We start from the raw sequence: 23,491 nt of genomic DNA, 5'->3' as shown, positions 1-23,491 counted from the left end.
AAAAAATTGAAACTTTCGTGATTTAATAGTATTTTTACAAATTTTATGAGACTGAGTTCTTGCCTTTAGGTATCTTCCTGACAGGAGGGGGTACCTCTTTGGCGGGGGCGGGGGCAGGGGCGGGGGCAGGGGCAGGGGCGGGGGCGGTATTAGTGCCACGGGCCTTGACGTTTTCGGTCCTGCTGAGAAAGCCACCTGGCTTGGGCTGGACAGGAGGGGGAGGAGGGTCTTGGGCCAAGGTTGGGGCGGCGGCAGCCTCATCGGATCCGTTGTTTTCGTTGAGGTTACGTCGGAACTTGGTGGCGCTGCTCACGAGCATGCCCCGGAACCGCCATAGCTTCGACGATCTCGAAGGCTCTGCTTGATCTTCTGCAGCTTCCTCCATTTCTTTAACCATTATTGTCTATCTCTGCCCCAATTTAAGCCACATTTGGAATCAACACCTTGCATGCATAAAGATTGAACTAGTTTTCTATGAAAAATAGGTTTTGTTTTGGGAATTTTTGTTGTTTTGATGGAGGATTGGACGTTACTTTTCTATCTTTTGGTATGTAATTCTTGTATCTTTTGTCTAACCAATGTGCCAAAACAAACATACACACACACATGCTAAAAAATTGTTGTATTTGGTGCGTGAATGTGTGGGGGAATAAGGACAAACTAGGGAAGGAAAATGATTGTTTACATACTAAATTATTGGTCATTTAGCTAAAATATTCAATGATAGTTACAAAAAAATGAGTATATTGTTAAATGACATCTTGGTTTTATAATCATAAAATGATGCTCATCTTGTTTTAACGTGAGGTCATGCATTCAACACTTTTTAAATTACTTTTCTTGGATTATTAATTAATATGCTTAATTTATAGCAGTAGGTTTTATTGTTATCTTTTGAATTTTAAGAAATGATAGTATAAATAAAAATATCTTTTGAACTTTAATATTGTTGGAACTTAATTATACCATAAAATTCAAAGGAATAATTTTTGCAAGCATGAGACAATCGGTGCCTAAATTGGCCGGTGGCCACCTAACCCAAATTCGCCTCTCGCCACCAACCCACAATCGGATGTTAAAATGCTACTACTATTTTTAAAAATAGATAATAATATAATTGTTATTCTTCTTTTCATGTTCTCAATTCAAATCAATTGATAATAATGACTTGAACTAAACTAAAAAAAATCTATTTTTTGTTTTATGTTTTTGGAGGAGCATCAAATCGTCATAAGAGCATGCATGGGACAATTTTGTTTAGGATATACTATATCAATTTAGTGCTTTTAATTGAAAATGTAGTACTCCATTAGAGAATATCAATTAAAGATTCAAAACCGTGAAAGTAGTGACAAGAATATTGAAAATACTGCCATCTTTAATTTTTTACTAAGTAATGGAAGTTAAATCAAGTAAATACCCCCTCCGTCCAAAAAAATAAATCACTTTTGTCATTTTGGGACGTCCACAAAAACATAGATCACTTTCTAAAAATGAAAAATTTATCTATCATGTTTTTCCACTTTTTCTCCCTATCTCTCATACTCTACTCACTTTTTCTCCCTATCTCTCTTATTTTACTTACTTTTTCTCCTCTTTTCTTTTACTTTATCAATTCTACATTAAAACTCTCCTCTTTTCTCTTACTTTATCAATTCTACATTAAAACTCGTGCTGAACAACAATAGATCTATTGTTCGTGACGGAGGGATTATTAGTTAAATCATTAACCATATGATTTGTTCCAATAGGAGTGGATTATTGATAGTGGTAACTTTTAAGGGTTTTAATGATCAAGTAATCCTATAAAGCCTTTTCTTCACAATTTTAAAACTTTCAACAAAAAAGGTGATTAGAACCTAATCCTTCCCTTAATTAATTGTTTAATTAGCTTAATTATCCAAAGCAAACCAGAAGCGTACAAAATAGCAACGGCGGAGAAATGATAGCCACAATCTGGCGCCGAGCCGCGCCGCATCTCAGCCGTCCATCGCATCCACGAGCTGCCCTCGCTATATTAACCAGCCACACCCTCACTTTCTCCACCACCACTCAAACGCCATCTCCCGCCGCGAAAATGGATGCGATCGGCGTTCTGATGATGTGCCCCATGAACACCTACTTGGAGCAGGAGCTCGACAGGCGGTTCAAGCTCTTCCGCTACTGGACGCAGCCGAAGCAGGCCGAATTCCTCTCCCAGCAGGCGGAATCGATCCGCGCGGTGGTCGGGAACGCCACCGCCGGCGCGAGCGCCGATCTGATCGACGCGCTGCCGAGATTGGAGATCGTGTCGTGCTTCAGCGTGGGATTGGATAAGGTCGACCTGGCCAGGTGCGGGGAGAAGGGGGTTAGGGTTACCAACACGCCCGATGTGCTGACGGATGACGTGGCGGATCTGGCGATCGGGCTGATGCTGGCGGTGCTCAGGCGGATCTGCGTTTGCGATAAGTATGTGAGGAGCGGCGCGTGGAAATTGGGAGACTTCAAGCTGACTACCAAGGTATGCTGTGTGATTTTGGTTTATTTTGAGCTGATGAAGTTTAGGTTTTTGTGAATTTGGTGCATTTTGGTTTGGCCTGTGTTATCACATATTCATTCACATGATTACATTTTGAATGATTATAAATTCATAGGCATATCCTTGATTTCATGTTGAGATTAATTTCATTACAAATTGAGAGCAGTTTCTTCATATTAAGTCTAGTGCTTGTTTGCTCGTTGTTACTGCTCTGGAAGCATTGAGAGTAGCTTCTGATGTGCAAAGATGCTATTTTTGCTCTTAAAAAGGGATGATTTTATACAATTTTTGTGATTTTGACTATAGTTTCTGAGATGGATCATTTCATATATGTATGGTTTATATCTTTCAGAATTTACTTGTATTATCTTTGGCTCCTCTTTTTAGCATGTTGAGGGAATAGAGGAATAGGGTCAAATTGGAGAATCCTCTCCTATGTATCATTCTCAATGTTGTTAAATAAGCCATCGCGCGTTTTTTGTGGCAGTATTATGTAAAAACGCCATTGCCACGAGTGTTTATGGCAGCCGCCATGGCATTTATGGCGGCTGTTTTGTCTCGCTTAACTCATTAGCCGTGATTCGGCTCATTTTCCAAATGAACCCGCCTATTTGCTTAAAATCCAGCCCATTACATATTTGAAATATGCTTTTAAATATTTTTAGCTTCGGATTTTAGAATGCTCACTCTCTCTCAACACTATCTCCACTGTGCCCGTCGCCTAGAGAGTGTTATAATGGAATGTTTATTTAATTTCAAATTCAAATTTGAGGCAGATTGAATGCAGACATGCAGTACATTCTATAGCTAATAGATATGCATAGTACTCCATAAGATACAAAACAGACATAATGTCTACTGGAGACTTTATGGTTTAGTTATTGAGCTAAGACTTTATTTTAATTATTAGACATATTATACAATTGATTGTTCTTGAGTTCTTGTTAGGTTAGAACGTAGTCATGTGTTGTTGTTCACTTTATTTCAAAGAAACCATAACTAGTGGAATGCATAGTCCAGAAACTCTCTTTATTCATTAGATGGAAGGTCGTGACTATAACCCATTGCATGCTTTGTTTACTAAAAAAGTGAATCGCAATTCAAAATCTCCAAAATCGTAATGAGACTTCAATAGGTCATGACTGTGAGTGCAATCCTTTGTAGGCATTTCATAAGCTTTTATTGAGCTAACTTCATTGCATAGTCATGTTTCTTGCAGAACTGCTTCAATCATTTAGGGAAGACATTAGTAACGTCAATTAGTGTTGTCTTGGGTATTTTTGCTAATGTAGAGTTCCGTAGTCTTTTATCATTCAATTGTATCGCATTACTTTTCTGTCGTTCGGACTTGCTTCATTTAGTGGAATGTTGGTCTTTGATAGTAATTCATAGTTGTATTCATGTTCTCAACTCGTTCATTTTGTGATGCAGTTCAGTGGCAAAAGAATTGGCATCATAGGACTGGGCAGAATCGGGCTAGCAATTGCTCAGCGAGCAGAGGCATTCGATTGCCCCATCAGTTACCACTCAAGATCCAAGAAAGCAACAAACTACACCTACTATAGCAGCGTTGTAGAATTGGCATCAAACAGTGACATCCTAGTGATCGCATGCGCCCTGACTCCAGAAACAACCCGCATTGTGAATCGTGAAGTAATTGATGCGCTGGGTCCAAAGGGAGTTCTGATCAACATCGGAAGGGGACCCCACGTTGATGAGGCTGAACTGGTGGCAGCTCTTGTGGAGGGCCGTCTTGGTGGCGCTGGACTTGATGTCTTTGAAAAGGAACCGGAGGTACCAGAGCAACTCTTTGGGCTCGAAAACGTAGTTCTGTTGCCACATGTCGGGAGTGGTACTGAGGAAACGCGTAAAGCCATGGCTGACCTTGTTTTGGGAAATTTGGAAGCTCACTTTTCCAGCAAGCCTTTGTTAACACCTGTGGTTTGATAACTCTTAAGACAATTGAAAACCATTGATCCTAAATTGAGGCAACTTGGTAAATTGTTTCATTCAAATAAAAATAATATCGCTAATCATTTGTGTTTATCTTTTTTATTTTCTGGGGTTAGAGTCGCTTTCTTCATTTGTGTTTATCTTTTTTATTTTCTGGGGTTAGAGTCGCTTTCTTTTCAGTAGTTGGTTTGCATCTATCTTATACTCCAGCTATTACTATTAAAATATTATGAGATGGAATCTTTGAAGATGAGGAAGTTGAGAGTCTCTAGTGTGAAATATATGAAGCTCCCTTTGGAGTGAGTGAAAAAACACCCAAAGTTGGATCCCACCACACACTGCCATCCACTCCCATACTTCTTGTCGAACTCCTGCAACCAAACAGACCCTCAGCCCTCAGCACCCAACATAAAAAAAAAAAAAAAAAAAAAAAAACTGAATCTTGAAATACCCAAATACCCAAACACAGAAATTAGAAAAATATCTGACCTTCTTGATGTGGGCAGCTATGGATTTGCATTCAAGAACATCGTAGAGATCCAAAGCCTGAGAAGCAGAGGCCATTGCCTGGATCTGCATCTTCAATGGCATATCTGTGTCCTCAATCAAAGCTTTCCCTTCCAACATCTTCCTTGAACATGTGATATTTTTATTTTTTTTCGTTGTTGTTGAATATCAATATACTTATAAGACTGACAAATTTTTGACACATTGATAAGCCATACATACATTGACCTATTGATTGATAATTGAGATCCTAACAACACTATTTTCTAAATAGGCACATATATATTTATAAGTTATTATCAATTTGCATGTAAAATAGAAATATATCAAAAAAAAAACCAAAAATAAGAATAAACGCAACTTATTAATTAATTTGATAACAAAAAATATTTTTAATTATACCCTTCGTTCCACATTAATTGAGTCATTTTTATATTTTGAAAAGTTCGTAATTGAGAGTCAATTTTATTTTTAGAAAAAAAATAATCATCTCTTTTAGTTCTTTCTATCTTACTTTATTTTCTCTTATTTTATTCACTGTCCACTTAACACGTTATTCTTAATTTTCTTGCATAAAAGAAGCACCTCTATTAACAAGGAATATAGGGAGTACTGTATAGTCATTCTTGTATGTGATAAGTTAATGAATAATTGCCGTCCATTGTGTTTTGTTTGGGGTCTTTTTCTTTTTTTTTTTTATTACTCTTGAGAGACAAGGATGTTGGTTTTATACTATTCGAACGGTTGTTTGGCGCATAATTTAAACGTTTGTACAATTTTGATTTTCTTATTTTAAGAAAATTATAGGATGAATATATGATAGATATTTTAGAAATCTAGATTCTATATTGACTACTAAACTTTTTTTATCCAAGAAGTGTAGGTGGTTTTAAGAGAAAAAAAAAACCACCCAAGGAATCTCCACTAACTAATACACTAACTCCAAGTTAGCTAAACAACAAAATGATATGTCGGGGGAATAATTGTGAAACAAAAAAAAACAAGAACGCAATGAAGGGTGTCTTCAAAATTAAATTTATTATTCAATTTTGTCCTAGTTGTAAAGTGTTACCATTAGGTAAAGGCTTAACTGGTGGGATCATTTATTCACTTTTTGGTGCTTTGCTAAAGTGTTGAGGACTAGTAAAGATAAGACTAAAATATGCTCCATATTTATCAACCCAAACCTATAAAATTATTACTTTTAAAAAATTGAAGTAAAAGATGGTACTAATCATTTAATGTAATGTGATTCATAATAGTATACTTTACATACTCTAGTAGTTTATACCAAAATGGTTTGGTATACATTAATGTAAGTATACAATGTTAAATATTGTCACAATAAATTGAAGGATAATACTCCCTCTGTCCGCGAATAAAAGTTCCGTTTTTCTATTTTAGTCCGTCAGTAAATAAGACTTTTACCATAAATGGTAATAGGGTCTTATCTTCCACTAACTCATTTCACTCACATTTCATTTAAAACTTATATATACAAGTGTGACTCCTGTTTCACTAACTTTTTTTCACCTACTTTTTTTAACATTTTTAACATTTCTTAAAATCTGTACCACTTTTTTTAACATTTCTTAAAATCTGTGCCACCAATAAATAGATCTTCTAATAACGAAAAGAGGAAGTATACTGTATTTCCCTCCTATAATAACTCAAATTAGTGTATAGCTTAGGAGTTAGGACTGATTCCATAGCCGTAGGCTTCGTGTCACCAAACTCAAATTATTAAATCCACCCACTAAATACGTCAATTATAATTCCCAAATGTTTCCAACCTATAACTGAATTAATTAATAGTATGATATGATGTGGTTTACATGAAGTGTGAAATTTAAATTTACACTTACCTCATACAATAAATCCGAAATATAGGTTTGTCACATGACAAATCATCTAGTATTAAGTGACCATAATAATTTTGTTGATGCCATCTAGCTAATTGGAATTTTGTTATATATCCAACATAGACTGAAAGTGGTAAAATACGTCATCCACATCATCTAAAATTATTTTAATAACAACATCAACAGTAGGAAGGACTTATCCACGGACTAGCACTAGGACTTTCCAAAAACACTTTCTACCATGTCACTAGGACTTCCCACCCCACTGCTACATCACTAGGACATCCCACACACAATAATGGACTAGCACTAGGACTAGCCGACGCCCTAACCAATAAAATAAATTAAAAAATACGATTAATTCATTTTAATTGTTGGTGTTTATCAAATATATAAAAAATGAAGTGCAATGAGTTGTAAATATTGAGTATAAATAAAATAAAATAAAATAAAAAATGGAACGTCCTACCTCTTGTTCGTCGACAGCCCACAATAGCGGACAAGCGCACGGACAAGGAGACGGACGGCCTCTAGTCCTCCTGGAACGTTCGTCACCCGCTCGCCGCCCATAATAGTGGACTAGCACACAGGCTAGCGGCTAGTCCGCTGGATAGTCCAGTATCGTGGATACTCTAAGCATATAATGTAAAGTTGGACCTTATAATTCAATCCGACCAAGCATGATAGTTTGCATAAATCATAATATAGCACTCTTCTAGATTATAGTACTAAATATACAATAATATCAAATCATGCGCTAGTAAATTAATCTTTTCAACTAAACTAAACACAAGTTTAAATAAATGCCCAACTTTCTACTAGACCGACAAAACAAAAACATCAACTGAAGTATATCAAAAACATGTCATTTAGTCACAACTCCCCAATTAAAAAATGCTAAAATTTAACTAAACATTAATATCGCTCTTAATAAAATCATAGTAGTAGTATTTGGTAAGTTGTCATAATAATTGATTAATTAAAACATAAAATCAAATCAAATAAAATAAACCATTGAAAAAGGGACCCACCGCTCCACTCAGTTGCGAAAGCGACCTTTGGCTGCCGACACTATGTAAAACGCGTAGGCTCGGATCCAGGCCCGGAGCCAGCCTCGGAGTCAGTTGTGAATCTCTTTCCGCTACAAAGCTTTCATCACCACACAAACTCACTCTTCACTTTCCACCTCTGCTTGCTTACTCCCATGCACATTTCCACACACACTACACGCACTAACTCTGCTTTTTCCAACCTCTGAATTTCCAATTTCTTCAATTTCTTCGCATCGGATTATGCGCTTTCTTCAATTGCTCCCTCTCAGTCGTCAAATTCCTAATTCCGCAGTTTAATCGAAGCAAATTGAGCTTTTTTTACATGATTAGGGTTTGGAGCTGAAACAGAGTCCATCAATTGACTTCGGAAAGGGGGAAATTGAGAAATGCAGCACGCGAAATCGGAATCCGATGTGACGAGCTTGGCGCCGTCGTCGCCGTCGAGGTCGCCGAAGAGGCCGGTGTACTACGTGCAGAGCCCGTCGCGGGACTCGCACGATGGGGACAAGTCGTCGTCCATGCACGCGACGCCCAATTTCAACAGCCCCATGGAGTCCCCCTCGCACCCCTCCTTCGGCCGCCACTCGCGCAACTCCTCCGCCAGCCGGTTCTCCGGGATTTTCCGGTCGTCGTCGGGGCGGAAGGGCGGCCGCAGCAAGCGCAACGACAAGGGGTGGCCCGAGTGCGATGTGATCGTGGAGGAGGGGAATTACGACGAGTTCGACGATGATAAGGCCTACACGCGGCGCTGCCAGATTTTGCTGGCGCTGTTGGGGTTCGTTGTGCTGTTTACGGTCTTCTGCTTGATCATCTGGGGCGCCGGGAGGCCGTTCAAGGCTGAGGTTGCTGTCAAGGTAAGATTTTTTTTACTGATTTTAGTGTTTTGTGTGTGTTTGTTTGATTAATTGGTTGTGTTGCTTTTGAGGTTAAATTTGGGGAAGTTGGGAATTTGGGGGTTTTTTGTGTTTTTAGTATGCTGGTTGGAGTTTTGGTGTTATCTGATAGTTTCTGCCTAATCTTGGCATAAAGTGAGAATTTTGTATTATTATAATATATACTAATTGGGAAATTTTTTGAGGCTTCACTCTGGATATTTGGGAATGAGGAAAAACTCAGATGTTACACCTTGTTGCATTTGTGATGGTGATTTGATTAGGCAGAGCATGCCTAGTTTATGATTTGTGGAGAAACAGATATGGTTATCCGATGATCAGTTGCAGATGTGTGTAAGACAAATTGATTGTTGCATAAATTCTTGATGTGGATTGGTAGAGCTTTTAATTTGTGACCATTTCTACTGAAGCTGAAGATAGGTTGACTGAAAGCAACTTGCATTTATGATTGGTCTTGGCTTAGCTAAGATATTGATTTTTTTATGATCTCGACTCTTTATCCTGTGTAAGACTTCAGAAGGGTAGCTGAATACTCTAAAACTCGAATATTGTGTGCAGAGCTTGGCGGTCAACAACATGTACATTGGCTCGGGTGCAGACTTCACCGGAGTTCCTACAAAGATGCTAAATGTGAATGGTTCCTTGAGGATCAGTGTGTACAATCCTGCTACATTCTACGGCATTCATGTTACTGCAACACCGGTCAATCTCATCTACTCTGATGTCGTTGTTGCAACAGGGGAGGTAGGCATCTACGACACCCTCCTTTTTACTTCTCCGTGTTTTTTTTGTATGCAGTAGTTCTTATCGCATGTGCATCATATTTCTAGAAACCAGTTTAAAAGGTGCTTACTTTGAGTATGTTTGATTGTGTAATCCCAGCTGAAGAAATACTATCAACACCGGAAAAGTCACAAGAATGTGGTGGTGCACATAGAGGGAACTCGAGTCCCCTTATACGGGGCTGCATCGAATCTAGAAGTTAAAGCTGGCGGCGCTGTCCAGGTTCCACTGACGTTGGAGTTTGAAGTAAGAACACGAGGTGATGTGGTCGGGAAGTTGGTGAGGACAAAGCACCATAGAAGAGTCTCGTGCCCATTAATCATTGATTCGACCAGCAACAAGGCCATCAAGTTCAAGAAGGATGCTTGCACTTACAGCTGAAGTAGCTGCTGAAACCACATTTTGAAGCAAAATTCTTTTTTTGGGTTTTAACTTAGGAAATGTGAAACTTCCCATTTCGAAAGATTGTGGTAATAACATTGAGAGCTGTAAAGAATGTGAAAGATTGTGGTATTAGTTGTGTATCATGTATAATATGCCAAGAAATTCAATTGAATAAGATGTCACTTTTCAATAGAAGAAGATCTATTAGCTTGAACAACCAAATGCACTGGTTATTCTTGTTTGCAGTTCGACCAATATTCAGCAACAAGGTTGGAAAATGCAGAATTCATCTCCATAAGCTTTGAGGGTTCGTCATACTCCACCAATTCCCCTGCAACACACCATATAAATATGCAACAAAACGTCGTATTACATCTTGTGTTTCACATCACACACGACATGAGGGAAAACGCACCATTCGACAAGACCAGCACCATATCGCTGTCTACGACAGTCGGAACCCTGTGTGCCACAGTTATGACAGTACAGTTAGCAAACTCTTCTCTGATTATCTTCTGCAAAATGGCATCTGTGGCGGAGTCAATCGAGGCTGTTGCCTCGTCGAGAACCAAGATCTTGTTCCATCTAAGAAGCACTCTTCCAAGGCAAAAGAGCTGCCTTTGCCCCATGCTCCAGTTCTCCCCTTCATCACTCACTGCACAAAAACCAAGAAATACTAATATTGGCAGTGGGGAGGTAGTTTGTCTTGATCTGTTTTATTACCACATTTAGTATTTTTACCAGAAGAGTCTAGCAAGTCTGGCAGTTTACTGACGGTGGACTTAAGTTGACATTTCTCAAGGGCCTGAAAATCAAGAATTAACAATGAAGATAAAAACTTCATCTTAAATATGGATTTATGTTACCTCCCATATCTCATCATCAGAATGAAGGCCTAATGGATCAACATTTGTCCTAACACTTCCCCTAAACAGAGTAGGCTCCTGAGGTATAATGCTGAGCTTCAGCCTCAAATCCCTCAGCCCTATCGAGCAGATATCAAGTTCGTCTATGAGGATCTTCCCGCTGTGAGGCTCAACCAGACGAAACAAAGCACTGATCAATGTCGTTTTCCCACTCCCCGTCCTGCCCACCACCCCCACTCTCTTCCCTTCTTTGAAAGTGCAGGTAATCCCCTTGAGGACTATAGGAGCATTAGGGCGATACCGTATCTAAAAAGAGTGTTAAACGTCAGTTTTGGATACCATTCTTCAATAGTAGTTCATTTCTTACCTTCAAGTCCATTAAATCGATTCTACCCTTTCGAGGCCACAAAGATGGAGGCCTGTTATCTGCTATCACAGCTGGTGCCCGAGGAGGTATCTGCATGTATTGTTTTATCCTCTCAACGGAGACGATGTAGTTGGCAAAGCTACTGTACCATCTTGAGAGAAACACCTGCGTGCTGGTCAGTGCGAAGGCATAGGAAAGACATAGTCCTACAAGACCTGTAACAGCAAAAAAAAAATGTCCAAATTAGCATAAAAAGATTGGAAAAGGTTGAGTTAGCAGAAACTTACCTGGAGCAATGTAGTTGTTTGGGACCAATAGTAAGAAAACAGCACAAGTGAACAAGGTGAGGTTTTGAAGTGCCTCAGTCCTCAACACGAGCCATTCCAAGGCCGCGCTTGAGCAAAGGGAGACCTTTGCATTTGTGTCGACAAGTTTGAGGTAGTTCGTGATGAAGATGTCAGCAACTCCGAAAGCTCTTATGGTTGTAACTCCGTGCGCTGTCTCGGACGCATAGTTCATAACGGGGGCTTTTGTTGTTCCGTTTATCCTCATCAGCTCGCCTGCAGATCTTTGGTAGTATCCCTTACATCCAAGAACTGAAATTTTCAGACAATAATGTACTGATGCAAAAGTTTGAGGTTATATAAATCTTACTTGGATATATTTTGAGGATGCAATAGCAAAAAATCCCACAAATAGGACTTGCCATGTGACAGAGGCCATAATCACTACTGTTGCTATGAGCTCAGCTATTCCAGCCATAACTAATTGGAATGCTAATGGGATGTCAAAATCTAGCACACTTAAATCTGATGAGGCCTGATCAAGAATGCATGAGTAAAATCTGATTCAAAAGATTGAGAACTATGTGAAAAATCGAAAAAGGAAGCCGGGAAAAGAATCATACATACACGCGTAAGTATCCTCCCGATTGGGGTGGAGTCGAAGAAGAGCATCGGAGCGTTGAAGATGGAGTTGATGAAACCGGAGAAGAAGGATTCGGAGGCTTTGAGGCCTAAGCAGACTGCAAACAGTGACCTAAAATACACAAAAACTACACTGAGTGATGATATCAGACAGTAAACTTTGACCACTAAGAGGCCACTTTTCTGAGGGTTTTGAACTGAGAATGCCAGCCAGAAGCTTGCAGCAGCCTGCGTTGCCACGAAGCCAAACTGAGATATCGCAGCACAGCAAGCGTAGACTGATCCGTTTGAGACGAAGATGTAATCTAAGATGGATTTCCACCCTATCACTCCAACTTCTTTCTCCTCCTCCTCAGTCAGCTGGAATGTTGGTTTTATCACAATCTCCACCTCACTTTCCTGTTTGCTGCAAGGCTTATCGCCCTTCAAACGTTCCACATCATGCTCGTGTTGATTTGAACTGGACGTGTCATCAAATGATCCCATGCTACTTCTGTGAGCAAACACGAGCTGCTCGAAGGTCGTCCCTTCAATCAGGAGCGCCTCGAAGCCTCCTGATTGAATTACTTGGCCTCCTTCCACAACCTTAGAAGCAAAAAAACTCATCAATGCTGTCGTTACAAAACGAGCAATTACTGTTCAAGTTCATTACCAGAATGTTGTCAACAGTAGTGAGAAACTCCACTTGATGAGTCACAAGAATCACTGTCTTCCTTGCTAGTGCAGTCATCACACAATCCTGCAGTAAAATTGATTCAGTTTTTTTTACTACTACTAAATTGCTCCTTAAACTAAATAACCATTCTTACTTTGAAGAGGGATGCAGCTGTCTGTGCATCTACTGCACTAAAAGGGTCGTCGAGGAGATAGATATCAGCATCGTTGTACACTGCTCGAGCAAGCTGAACCCTCTGCTTCTGCCCCCCACTCAGATTCAGCCCTCTTTGGCCTATCTCGGTGAGATCTCCATAGTCGAAACTCTGAAAATCGTTGTCTAGAGCACACACTCTAATGGACTCTTCGTATTTGGCTTTATCCATCGCCTTCCCAAACAGTATGTTTTCGCGAATAGTCCCACTCTGGATCCAACAAGCCTGAGGTACATAAGCCACTGAACCAACAACACTCACCTGCAAGAAAAACAAAACAAAACAAAAATATTCAATTTTTGGCATCAAGCAAACTTTGAAGAAGCAGGATAGCTTCTTACACTTCCACATATTCTTGGTATTTCGCCTAGAACTGCATGTAAAAGTGACGATTTCCCGGCTCCAAGGCGCCCACAGATCGCGATCTTTTCCCCCGGCTTTGCTTTTAGAGTGATGTCACACAGAGTCAGTGATTTTGCCTCACCATCCCAGCTAAAACTACCATCTTCTATAGAAATTAGGCCTGAATCTCCTTTCCCGTGCATCTTTGTGTCTTCTTGTTTGAGCTCGTCTTCAAGCATGAACGCGTCTATCCTCTTGAACGATACCTTAACTTGGATCAAGGAGGAGAGAGTGTCCGGTATCAGCCTCACGGGCTCAGCCATGGTCCTGAGCGCAGCCATGACCGTGAAGACCGTGCCAGCATCCAGAGGTGCGCTCTCAAACACCACGCACCCGAAGAAAATGACAGACGACACAACTGTCGGAGACATCCAATACAAGACAGTGCTATAAGTCTTCTTGTAGTGATATTCAGACAGCCATTTGAACTCGGTCTGCCTAAAAGACTGGACCATGTTCTTGAAATTCTCCTCCCACGCCTGCAGCTTGATGATCTTCATGTTGTAGAGGATCTCAGAGAATGATCTCAGCCTCTTGTCTTGAGCAGCCATGAACTTGGTCTGAAACCTCTGCAACATCCTTGCAAACGGCACGTTGAGAAGGCCACAGACGACAAAAGGCACTAGACCAGGAAGCACACCGAAGCCCACAACAGAGGAGACGACAGCAATGGCTAGCAAAAGCTGGACTATACAAGTCCAGCCAAGGTGGAGCTGCACCACGAATTCTCCCAGACGATAAGCATCAATAGCGATGTAGTTAGCTATCTCCCCAGTCGAGTGCCTCCGCCTCCCTATGTTAGAGAGCCTGAGCTGCTTAAGGTAGATTGCCACCATCAAAGCAGACCTCATCCTCATCCCAATTCTCTTGGAGTAGAAGTAGAACTGCCGATATGAAAGAGATTCGACAACCTTAAAAGAGATCAACAATCCCACCAGGAAAACACCCTTGCTCAGACTCTTCCTCTCAAGATTCGAGTAGCTGACAAAAGCATAGAGCAGTAACGGTGTAGCCACTACAGAAACTGTTCTGAGCAACGCGCACATCCCAGCCAGCGCCATGTTTTTCCAATATACTCTTGTGATGGCACGCAAGGCGAAGAAATTGGTGCTTTTAGAGCCCTTTTCTTCCATGAGTGAATTCCATGCTTCATTGAAATTCTTGTATGCCAAAAGGGCTTCATCTTCGGATCCAAGGGGAGGAATATCGTCAACGTTTAGAGGCTTCGAGTTACCTAAGGAGAGCAATGGATCTATCCAAGAAAACCAGAGTTTACTTAATAATGAGGCTTCGTCTAAAACCGCACGGTCCTTCTCCAACCTTTGAAACATTAGGGAGATTCAGTGAAGCTGCTGTCCAACACTGGCTGAGATACAATTTCATGAAGAATCCTCAGAGCAATCAATCTGCAAGCTAAGGTGCAATGCAGCTTCTTGAATCTATATATGGTGCAGTGTTACTGAAATCAATAGAAGAAATTAACATTAGCAATCAATCTTGAAGCTCCAATGATTACTAAAATTTTCACCTTTGATAAGAATACATTTAGTATATTTTCATATACAAGTATTATACTAACAATCAGCTATACATACAATCATCATATCATAAATTATCACCCACAAACACATAAAAGACAGTAGCAAAGATTGAAGTGATGGATTAATTATTTCATAAAAATAAAAAAATTATTTCAACCAACCAAATTGAATAGTTTAGAGAAGCAAGAAAGAACATAAAGGGCTGGTTTTATATGTATAGTAGACAAATTAAGGTATGTTTATTTCTTTGAGAGTGATAAATTAATTTCTATTATCCACTTAATTTAAACTGCATGATCAAAACTTTAGGATTTCGAATGAGAATTTGAAGAGGATTGTCAATCCACGTAAAATGCATTTGAATGATGAACAACCTTTCAAAAAATTATTGAAAAAAAAAAGATTTCTGAATTTTATTACAGAAGGATTCGGATGAAGACATGAAGGGAATCCAACCTCCACATTTAAAATGAAAAACAAAAACCCTCCACATTTGATCAAATTTCAGGTAATAGAAATCTGAAATCTCTTGTCTGGCAAAAATGGAAGATGTATATAGCATATGAACAGCATTATTTATTATACTCCATATTATTTCTTTTTCTGGACTGAATCTATTACTACTACAATATAAAGTGTTAGATATTCTTTTAAAAGTTGGTATATCAAGCTATAACATTTATTTATTTATTTATTTTCATTTCTAAAAATCATATACCTATATTTTGTACAACGAGAGACGTCACCACGCCACGATACTTCATTAGTTTTGTGTTACGAAAATCATTACAAATCGAAAATTGGTGTATTGTCATACAACATTATTAAATTTATATTTAAGTCATGAATTAAGTAGAATTTGCTATATTTAGAGCCAACAATCCTTTTCTTTATTTTGGAATATTCGCAAGGAATGCAAGGAACGGTACATGAAACTTTTTAATAAATCAATTTTAGTATTTGATCATTTTATGTAGTACTAGTACTAACCAGTATATACTCCCTCGATCCCATAATAATTATCGCTCTTTTCTATTTTGTGCATTGAAATTCACGTCGTTTCAAATGTTTCTTTTGGAGGGAGTATGTTTACTTTTGCAGTGGTGCGCGCCACCATGTGCATCGCGAGGGGAATTTTGCGGCAGTCTTCTTATCGCACCATGCCTATAGCTTTGCTCGTGGGGTGCATATTTTGGATCAACCACCATCAGGTCTTAATATTTAGCTCCTTCATGATAGGTTAGGCATTTCTTATTGTCGTTGATTTACTTTCTTTTAAGGCTTAGCCTACTTTCTTTATCAAAAAAAAGAAAAAATACTCCCTCTGTCCCAGATAATTTGAGACACTTTGACTCAGCACACGGGTTTTAAGAAATCTAATGGAAAGTGGGTTCAAAAAGTTGGTGGGATGTGAGTCCTACTTTTTAAAGTATTAGTTTTATAATAAAATATGAGTATGAATGAATCAGTGGAATATGAGGTCCACTACCAAAAATGATAAAAGTGAAGTGGGAACAAATTATGTGGGATGATCCGAGGAAGTAATAAACAAAGGAAAAGAAAAAAGACTTCAATTTCATTTTGAAAAAATGAAATTTTGTTAGAGACGCCGTCGCCGTCGCCGTGATATGCGGCTGGTTTAAGAAAAATCAGTGTTTTATAATCCTCTGCATTTGAGCACGTTGCTGCATTAATTTCATACACCCCCACCACCATTTTCCTTCCAACTATGCAAACGATCCAAACAACAGATCTCACACACTAAAAAGTTTCAATCTTTACTTCAAAAATCTAGTAAATTAACCTCCAAATCACCATGTACCACCTCAAGTTTAGCTCAAGAACCCTTCTTCTCCCCGCAATTCTACTCCTCCTCCTCACCTCCGCAGCAGTTTTTTCAGAAATCGAAGACGCTGATGATCTGGGAGACATCGATGAACTCATCGCAATAGACGACGAGCAAGAAAACGGAGCAAATTCGGAGCCCGCAGCTGCGAATTTTGAAACTGGGAAGAAATCGGAGGTGCTGAGCAGAGCTCAGAGAGTAGTGCTTGAGCTCAACGCCGACAGCGCGAAGAGGGCAATTGAGGGGAATGAGTATGTGTTGGTTTTGGGGTACGCGCCGTGGTGCGGCAGAAGTGCTGAATTGATGCCGAGGTTTGCTGAGGCGGCGAATGTGCTCAAGGGTTTAGGGAGTAGGGTTTTGCTGGCCAAGATTGACGGCGATAGGTACTCGAAGGCGGCTTCGAGCATTGAGATTAAAGGGTTCCCAACTCTGTTGCTGTTTGTCAATGGCACCTCTCGGCCTTACACCGGTGGATTTTCATCGTAAGCGTTTCGAATTTTTGATTGATTGAAGGTGTAAGTGGTGGAGTTTGATATTTGGGATCATAGATTATTGCATTGCTATAAATCATTGTGATTTTGGAACTAGTTTATGTTATGTTATTGCATTGTGTGTGATTTGTTATGAAGTTTTGTGGTTCCAGTCAAGATTCTTGGTTGAGAAGAGGATGATCTGTGATGAGTTCATTTGCATTGGTGTAGTCATTTGTAGATATGTGTTTGATGTAGCTCTCTCTTGGTGACATTTTGTGAAAAGGGAAGAAATTGTGTTGTGGACGAGGAAGAAGACGGGGGCACCTGTCATTGAAATAAGCTCAGTGGCTGATGCGAATGAATTCCTGAAGCATCACTCCACTTATGCAGTTGGGCTGTTCGACAAATTTGAGGTGTGTGGGTGTTAAGAGCGTGATTATTTCATTATATCGTTCGTTTGTTATATCTTCAGTCACGTTTGCAATGGATTCCGTACAGTTGATATCTATGTCCGACACATTGAGAAAGAGATTATAACTTCCAGAAATACTGACCTGCGCTTGTCATTTCCTAGTCCAAGTTGGTGCAAACTTACTAAATCGTACATAATATATTCAGGGACCTGATTATGGAGAATTCGTGAAAGCTGCTGCTGCTGACAATGAAGTTCAATTCATAGAAACGAGCAGCGTTGAGGTAGCCAAAGTATTATACCCTGTTGGCACGCCAACTAAGCCTTTCTTTGGTCTTGTGAAAAGTGAACCAGAGCATTACACATCGTTTGGTAAGTTCATTTAGGGAAGATGGTTTCTCGCAGCTTCATTTCTAAAATGTGATCAGTATACAAATGATTGCGATGGGAATTTTACTTGTTATTTGTGCATAAATTCTTTAGCTCTATGGTTTTAGCAATGTTGTTATTCAAATAGTATTATTTTGACTAAAGAGGTGATTTGTTTGGTTTACAGATGGGCACTTCAGTTCCAATGAAATCTTGCTTTTTTTGGAGAACAACAGATTCCCGTTGGTTACTGTAATGACTGAGCTCAACTCTGCTAAAGTGTATTCCAGCACAAACAAGCTACAGGTTGCTCTTCCATCAATTGCAGACATTTTTCTCCGGTTTTTGTTTTTTATTTTTCCTGTTTGTAAAAATGTATTTTACAAGTGTGTGTGTTTGTACAATCATGGCAAATATAACTTTTGGATACCGTTAAAAGTGCAATTTTTTAATCTCCCTTGCGTTCGACTAGGTGTATGTCTTTGCTGAGGATGACGACTTGCAGAAGCTTCTTAAGCCATTGCAAGAAATTGCGAAGAAGTTCAAGTCACAGGTCGACCAAGCTGCGGGCTTCTACTTTTAGTCTTTCTTTTGGCCACACCATATCTCGTAAAAGGTTCTTGTGATATTGCAGATGATGTTTGTAGCTGTAGATATTAGAGAGGAAAACCTCGCGAAGCCCTTCCTAACTTTATTTGGTCTAGAAGACTCGGAGGATGCAGTGGTAAAGTCTCTACAAATTATTGTGTCTCCTTCTTGTACAATTCCCGGTTGAAATTGTACTTCTTTTGTACTCCAGGTTGTTTCTTTTGACTACAACAGCAACTCCAAGTATCTGCTAGAATCTGACATAACATCAAGAAATATTGAAGTAATGATTTTCTTCTGTCTTAGTTTTGATTTTCAACTATCATGTGTTTTCTCGTTCGATCATTATATGTATTGGCGTTGCAGGAATTCTGCACTGGCCTCGTGCAAGGGACGTTGAAGCCATACTATAAGTCACAAACAATTCCTGATAATGTGAGTTCCTGTCGGTTGAAAGTTACTTACCTTTTACTTTGCCAAATTGCTTAATTCAGGTATTTTCAGTTTTCTTTAACAACGTTAGTAACACGGCTTGAATTTTCTGCAGAAAAACGCCAGCGTTCTGACTGTGGTGGGAAAGACATTTGATGAGTTGGTCATTAACAATCCAGCAAACATTGTTTTGGAGGTTTGTTATTTATATCTATAAAATTTAGTTTGTAACAAGTCCAATGATAACAAGAGGGTAGTTGGACATACATTAACTCTTGATTTTAGTACTTATGTCATCAAGTACTTAAATATAGCTTCTTACAACGGCGAAAAACAAGACAAAAGTTTAGTACAAAAGTCTGTACATGAAATTGAGGCAGCAACTAAGGCTTGTTGTCGTATTCACAAAAGTTGTAAAACCACAAGTCATGCCCACGGTCTTCGCTTCCGATGATGTTTTCAATTCCAACCCAACCTGTACAAAACAGAGTAGCATAAACTTGCATTGCTCTCCTCGTTCTTGGCAACGAAACACGATAGAAAATGAGCATACCTAGTGAAATCGCGCTCACAAAGATGGTGAAGGCGAGGATGAAGATGATCAACGACGCCCTACCAAGTATTTTAACGAGCTTTCTGACCACGTGGAGCCCCACCAATGCAGCAAAGGTAGCCACTGCAACAAAATAAAGGGCTGCAAGAAAAACCGAAAGGATGTTGTAATAGACGGTAGCAAGTGCAGCACCGGTTATCATACCTGATCAAGAAAACGACACAACGCTTAAAAAACAAACGGGTTAAAATCCTACATCAATGAGCACATTCTCAGCCATATATACACATGTGTAAACTAGTCCATGTCTAGCACTGAATCTTACACTTTGATATAGCAGTTGATGTTTTCGGGTCGAACCCGACTATCAACACCAGCATCGGAACGAAAATTCCACCTCCACCAACACCTCCAACACTAGCAAGAGCAGCACCAAAGAATCCAACCACAGTACCAGCAACTATTCTCCATCCAAACTCCATATCCTACAAATTACAACCCTTTCATCAAATTTCACAGCACTAAATAGTGAAATTTCATAAACAAAATTGCTAAATAATTAAAAAACTAACAGGCCAAACAGGTCTTGCTTGCAAGCCTCTACTTTGCTTCAAGAAACTGGTAATTCTTGTGAAATAATCAGATTCAGAGGCACCATTTCCTTCAGTAGTCACTTGCTCAAGATTCTCCTGAGCTGAAACAATCCCACAAGCTAAAGCTAGTAAAGCAATCAAAATCAGAGCTTTTCCTGTCAAACCCTTTTCACATTCTGCTCTTATCCCAGCCATGAATTCCTCCAAACAAAACCCTACTTGTTTCTTCACCCTGCAAAAAAGATCAAGAATGTTCCCTGAAACCCATGTTCCAAAATCAACTAAAAACACAAACAAACATCAAAATTCAGGGCAAGGAAAGATGTAGGGAGTTGACCTATCAGAGTGAAGAAGCTCAGCAACTTTGAGTGAAAAAATTTTCTTGTTAATTTGGGTGGTGAGAATCAAAGCCTCAGAAAGATTCTATCTTTATTTCTACTACTACACAAGAAAACAGAAGTGGCATGCAATTATGCCAACATGTTTCCCCCTCTTTACTTTTCAATGCTGCAATTCAAACGAATAAGCTAAAAAACATACCTTTAAATGTAGTTTGTCTCCGGCTCGGTGGCTCAAGCTTAATATGAGAGAATTGAATTTAATTATGGTGCTCCAACTTTATAGTAGTAGGAGTATTAATTTTTGTGGCTCAGAGCATTCATGATTCATGACCATGAGACAGCTTAGTAGTTGTACTTGCTATCATTACTTTTCTCTTTATAGTAGGAGTATTTTGATAGGGGAATTTACTTATATTAGTTAGTTAACTATTCCTTCATTTTTGTTATGAAATTAAATAAATTGAGAACTATAGGTAAACTAAACGTTTGCTACTTTAATTATACATCATCAAAGTTATTATTAGTTAGTTAAATCAGTTGTTATTATTATTATTATTATTATGATTAAATTTAATTAGAACATGAAACATAAAAAGTGGAAATAATGAGTGTTATAAAAAGCATGAATAAAGTGCAAGAGGACGAGTTGGCAAATCCATAATCTCACTAGGCCCATATTATTAATTTTTTTACTTTTTGGAGGATTATATTTATAACTATTGAATTTTCTAAGAAATAATTAAAAACATTATTAAAGTCCCATTTGACCCACAATAAATTCAATGATACAAAAGCTCCATACCAATGTAATTGCATCGCGCCTCCTACATCACAAAATAAAATACTACTCGAGTGGTCATTTTCATTTTAAAGAAAATTGTAATTAATATAATCACATTCTAAACTATTGATAACAAAATTATCCAAATATAATGCCCCGAATTATTAATTTTTTATAATACTTTGAACACTGATATTTTAATCTAGATTTGTTCTATAAAGATATGCCTTAATTTGTTCACACTGTACTTTTTTTTTTCTTCATTTGGCATGAATAATGCATGATGATCATGATTAATATATTTTGCCAACTACTCCACGTATGATTTTGATTTTTTATGATTAATCTAAATTCAGTTATATTATATAGTCTCATGAAAGTTGAGTCGTTTCATTTTTTAACTCGTTTTGAAAAAATTGTAATAAATAGTTAGAATGGATAAATAATAAAATAAAATTGAGAATAACGTAGATAAAAGGCTCTACGTTATTTTCAAATTTACTTTATTATTAATCCACTTTAACTATTTATTATAATTTTTTCAAATCGAGTGCAAAGAATGAAGTGACTCAACTTTTATGAAACAGAGAGAATACTAATTAGCATCAATTTGATAGTACATTGATATCGATTTCAGTTTAATTATAACATAATTATCTATTCTTTACAAAATCTGAATGAGTTGGTCAACATTTCAATTATACATGTGGTGATACACAAATATTAATATCGCTTCATTAACTTTGACACTTCATATATTCTAAATTTCTAATCTATATTATAAGTTGAGTTCGACAATATTCTAAATCACAAGTCAAGTCCAACTAATTATATACAAGAACTTATTGATTTGGTTAATCAATTAGTCATGTTCAAGAAGCTTCTCATCATTTGAATATAGTATATAACATAATCTAACAATCTACCACCAATAAAAATTAATCATATAATACTATATCAAGTGTCAAAATCAACCATCTACTTTTTAAATTGCAAATCCCACAAAAGAAAGAAAGCTGAATTGCCTACTTTTATACTCACAGTAACAATAAACGTAATGAAATTATTATTTAATTGGACGATTACTACAATTGTCAAATGTAATTACGTACATCATTAACGTAAACTGCATGACTCCCACGCATAATCTTCTCCTAAACACAGTTTACGTTTGTCCTAACCTATACGCTACCGCCACGTCGATATTTCCTAATCTGCCCCTCTCGTTTCCGCATATTCTCCATCCAACCCCAGCGTGTCGCAATCCGTCCACGTAAGCGTGGGAGTGGGCTCCACCACCACAACCGTAATTCTCTCCGCGTCGCCACCTCCCTCCGCCTCCCAACCCCCACCACAAACCAAAGCGCCCTTCGCAATCGCGACGGGACGGCCGCGGAGGAGTCATCTCCGCCGTTGAATCTTGAATTGCGTGATCTAACGGCTTCGGATTACGGCGACGGCGTTGAGTTCCGGTGAAGATTACATTTGCGCGATTTTGGTAGTCTTTTTAGCCCATTAATATTATTAAATTTAGTTTTAGAGAATCTATCTATTTAATTGATATAATAGGTAAATCCAAAACTAACATATGTGCATTTTATGATTTTGGCCATATATTTTATCTTTTGAATTTTTCATCCTGAATATTCCAACTCGGATTACAATTGGTCCTACAATAATAATTCTGTCAATTTTTAAACGATTTTAATCCGATTTTAACCTGAATGAGACTATTAAAACTATCAAATCGGTCAAAATTGGATTAAAACTGTTTAAAATGGACATATATTTAGGACCAGTTTTAGTACTAATAATTCCGTCAATTTTTAAACAATTTTAATCTGATTTTGATTAGTTTTTAAATGGTTCTAATCTGAATGGGACTATTAAAATCATTAAAATCGGTCAAAATCGAATTAAAACCGTTTAAAATGGACATATATTTAGGACCAGTTATAACATTTACTCTAATAAAATCGTGTTTTTTTTTTTTTTTTTAACAACTAACCTTATTTAATACTCCATACTACTTCCAACACGAAAGTCAATGTAACAACCAATATGACACATATTTGATCTATCTCCATAAAAAATATCTAAGGAGGTCGATATTTCTCATTACAAAATTATTTTTTATACAAAAATTGAAAGAGAAGTAGAGTATAAGGACATTCTCATGA

General features: G+C 38.2%; 6 protein-coding genes and 1 long non-coding RNA gene across 7 annotated transcripts in view; 3 read left to right on the top strand and 4 right to left on the bottom strand.

Moving 5' to 3' along the window:
- Positions 1-5,098, bottom strand: part of LOC125207202 (dynein light chain 1, cytoplasmic-like) — a 15,860-nt gene extending 10,762 nt beyond the window's left edge. Inside the window, exons 1-2 of the mRNA XM_048106446.1 lie at positions 4,961-5,098; positions 4,714-4,842 (exon numbers count right to left, since the gene is read on the bottom strand). Of these exons, the coding sequence (XP_047962403.1) occupies positions 4,714-4,842; positions 4,961-5,098 (267 nt within the window). The remainder of the gene's footprint in view (positions 1-4,713; positions 4,843-4,960) is intronic.
- LOC125207200 (hydroxyphenylpyruvate reductase) lies at positions 1,916-4,573 on the top strand. The gene is made up of 2 exons (XM_048106444.1): positions 1,916-2,500; positions 3,950-4,573. Exons 1-2 carry the CDS (start codon positions 1,943-1,945, stop codon positions 4,463-4,465), a joined length of 1,074 nt encoding a protein of 357 aa, XP_047962401.1. The 5' UTR covers positions 1,916-1,942; the 3' UTR covers positions 4,466-4,573.
- Positions 5,099-8,010: 2,912 nt separating the features above from the next.
- LOC125207721 lies at positions 8,011-10,144 on the top strand. The gene is made up of 3 exons (XM_048107187.1): positions 8,011-8,746; positions 9,344-9,529; positions 9,668-10,144. Exons 1-3 carry the CDS (start codon positions 8,279-8,281, stop codon positions 9,947-9,949), a joined length of 936 nt encoding a protein of 311 aa, XP_047963144.1. The 5' UTR covers positions 8,011-8,278; the 3' UTR covers positions 9,950-10,144.
- A 14-nt stretch (positions 10,145-10,158) lies between these two features.
- Positions 10,159-14,713, bottom strand: LOC125207720 (ABC transporter C family member 8-like). Its single transcript, XM_048107186.1, is given in 13 exon segments — positions 10,159-10,283; positions 10,368-10,607; positions 10,694-10,757; positions 10,819-11,124; positions 11,186-11,296; positions 11,351-11,400; positions 11,473-11,753; positions 11,840-11,901; positions 11,903-12,004; positions 12,097-12,696; positions 12,764-12,850; positions 12,921-13,241; positions 13,322-14,713. Coding segments are annotated over 13 exon segments (3,717 nt in total). The 3' UTR covers positions 10,159-10,182.
- A 1,847-nt stretch (positions 14,714-16,560) lies between these two features.
- Positions 16,561-19,260, top strand: LOC125206914 (protein disulfide isomerase-like 1-6). Its single transcript, XM_048106128.1, has 9 exons — positions 16,561-17,251; positions 17,526-17,655; positions 17,861-18,026; positions 18,211-18,329; positions 18,496-18,576; positions 18,658-18,747; positions 18,823-18,894; positions 18,978-19,046; positions 19,159-19,260. The coding sequence occupies exons 1-9, from the start codon at positions 16,740-16,742 to the stop codon at positions 19,258-19,260; spliced, it is 1,341 nt and encodes a 446-aa protein (XP_047962085.1). The 5' UTR covers positions 16,561-16,739.
- Positions 19,261-19,283: 23 nt separating this feature from the next.
- Positions 19,284-19,756, bottom strand: LOC125203192. The gene is made up of 2 exons (XR_007173308.1): positions 19,597-19,756; positions 19,284-19,518 (listed from the first exon to the last, which is right to left on the bottom strand). It is a non-coding gene; the product is annotated as an uncharacterized LOC125203192 (long non-coding RNA).
- Positions 19,757-20,630, bottom strand: LOC125203191 (sulfite exporter TauE/SafE family protein 3-like; the record flags this gene model as incomplete). The annotated part of the gene is made up of 4 exons (XM_048101498.1): positions 20,527-20,630; positions 20,169-20,421; positions 19,922-20,081; positions 19,757-19,800 (listed from the first exon to the last, which is right to left on the bottom strand). Coding segments are annotated over exons 2-4 (420 nt in total), but the record flags the coding sequence as incomplete, so codon positions are not given.
- Between the last annotated feature and the right edge of the window lie 2,861 nt (positions 20,631-23,491).

Source organism: Salvia hispanica, chromosome 2 (genome assembly GCF_023119035.1).
Source record: "Salvia hispanica cultivar TCC Black 2014 chromosome 2, UniMelb_Shisp_WGS_1.0, whole genome shotgun sequence".
NCBI lineage: Eukaryota > Viridiplantae > Streptophyta > Magnoliopsida > Lamiales > Lamiaceae > Salvia > Salvia hispanica.
Note: the sequence above shows the minus strand (reverse complement) of the source record. Positions and strands in the feature narration are given on the sequence as shown.

Coding starts and splice junctions, on each gene's coding strand:
- LOC125207200 (XM_048106444.1), top strand. CDS start 1,943: ATGATAGCCACAATCTGGCGCCGAGCCGCGCCGCATCTCAGCCGTCCA. Junction 2,501..3,949: donor ACTTCAAGCTGACTACCAAG/GTATGCTGTGTG, acceptor TTTGTGATGCAG/TTCAGTGGCAAAAGAATTGG.
- LOC125207721 (XM_048107187.1), top strand. CDS start 8,279: ATGCAGCACGCGAAATCGGAATCCGATGTGACGAGCTTGGCGCCGTCG. Junction 8,747..9,343: donor AGGCTGAGGTTGCTGTCAAG/GTAAGATTTTTT, acceptor TATTGTGTGCAG/AGCTTGGCGGTCAACAACAT. Junction 9,530..9,667: donor TCGTTGTTGCAACAGGGGAG/GTAGGCATCTAC, acceptor GTGTAATCCCAG/CTGAAGAAATACTATCAACA.
- LOC125206914 (XM_048106128.1), top strand. CDS start 16,740: ATGTACCACCTCAAGTTTAGCTCAAGAACCCTTCTTCTCCCCGCAATT. Junction 18,330..18,495: donor CCAGCACAAACAAGCTACAG/GTTGCTCTTCCA, acceptor GCGTTCGACTAG/GTGTATGTCTTTGCTGAGGA. Junction 18,895..18,977: donor TAACATCAAGAAATATTGAA/GTAATGATTTTC, acceptor TTGGCGTTGCAG/GAATTCTGCACTGGCCTCGT.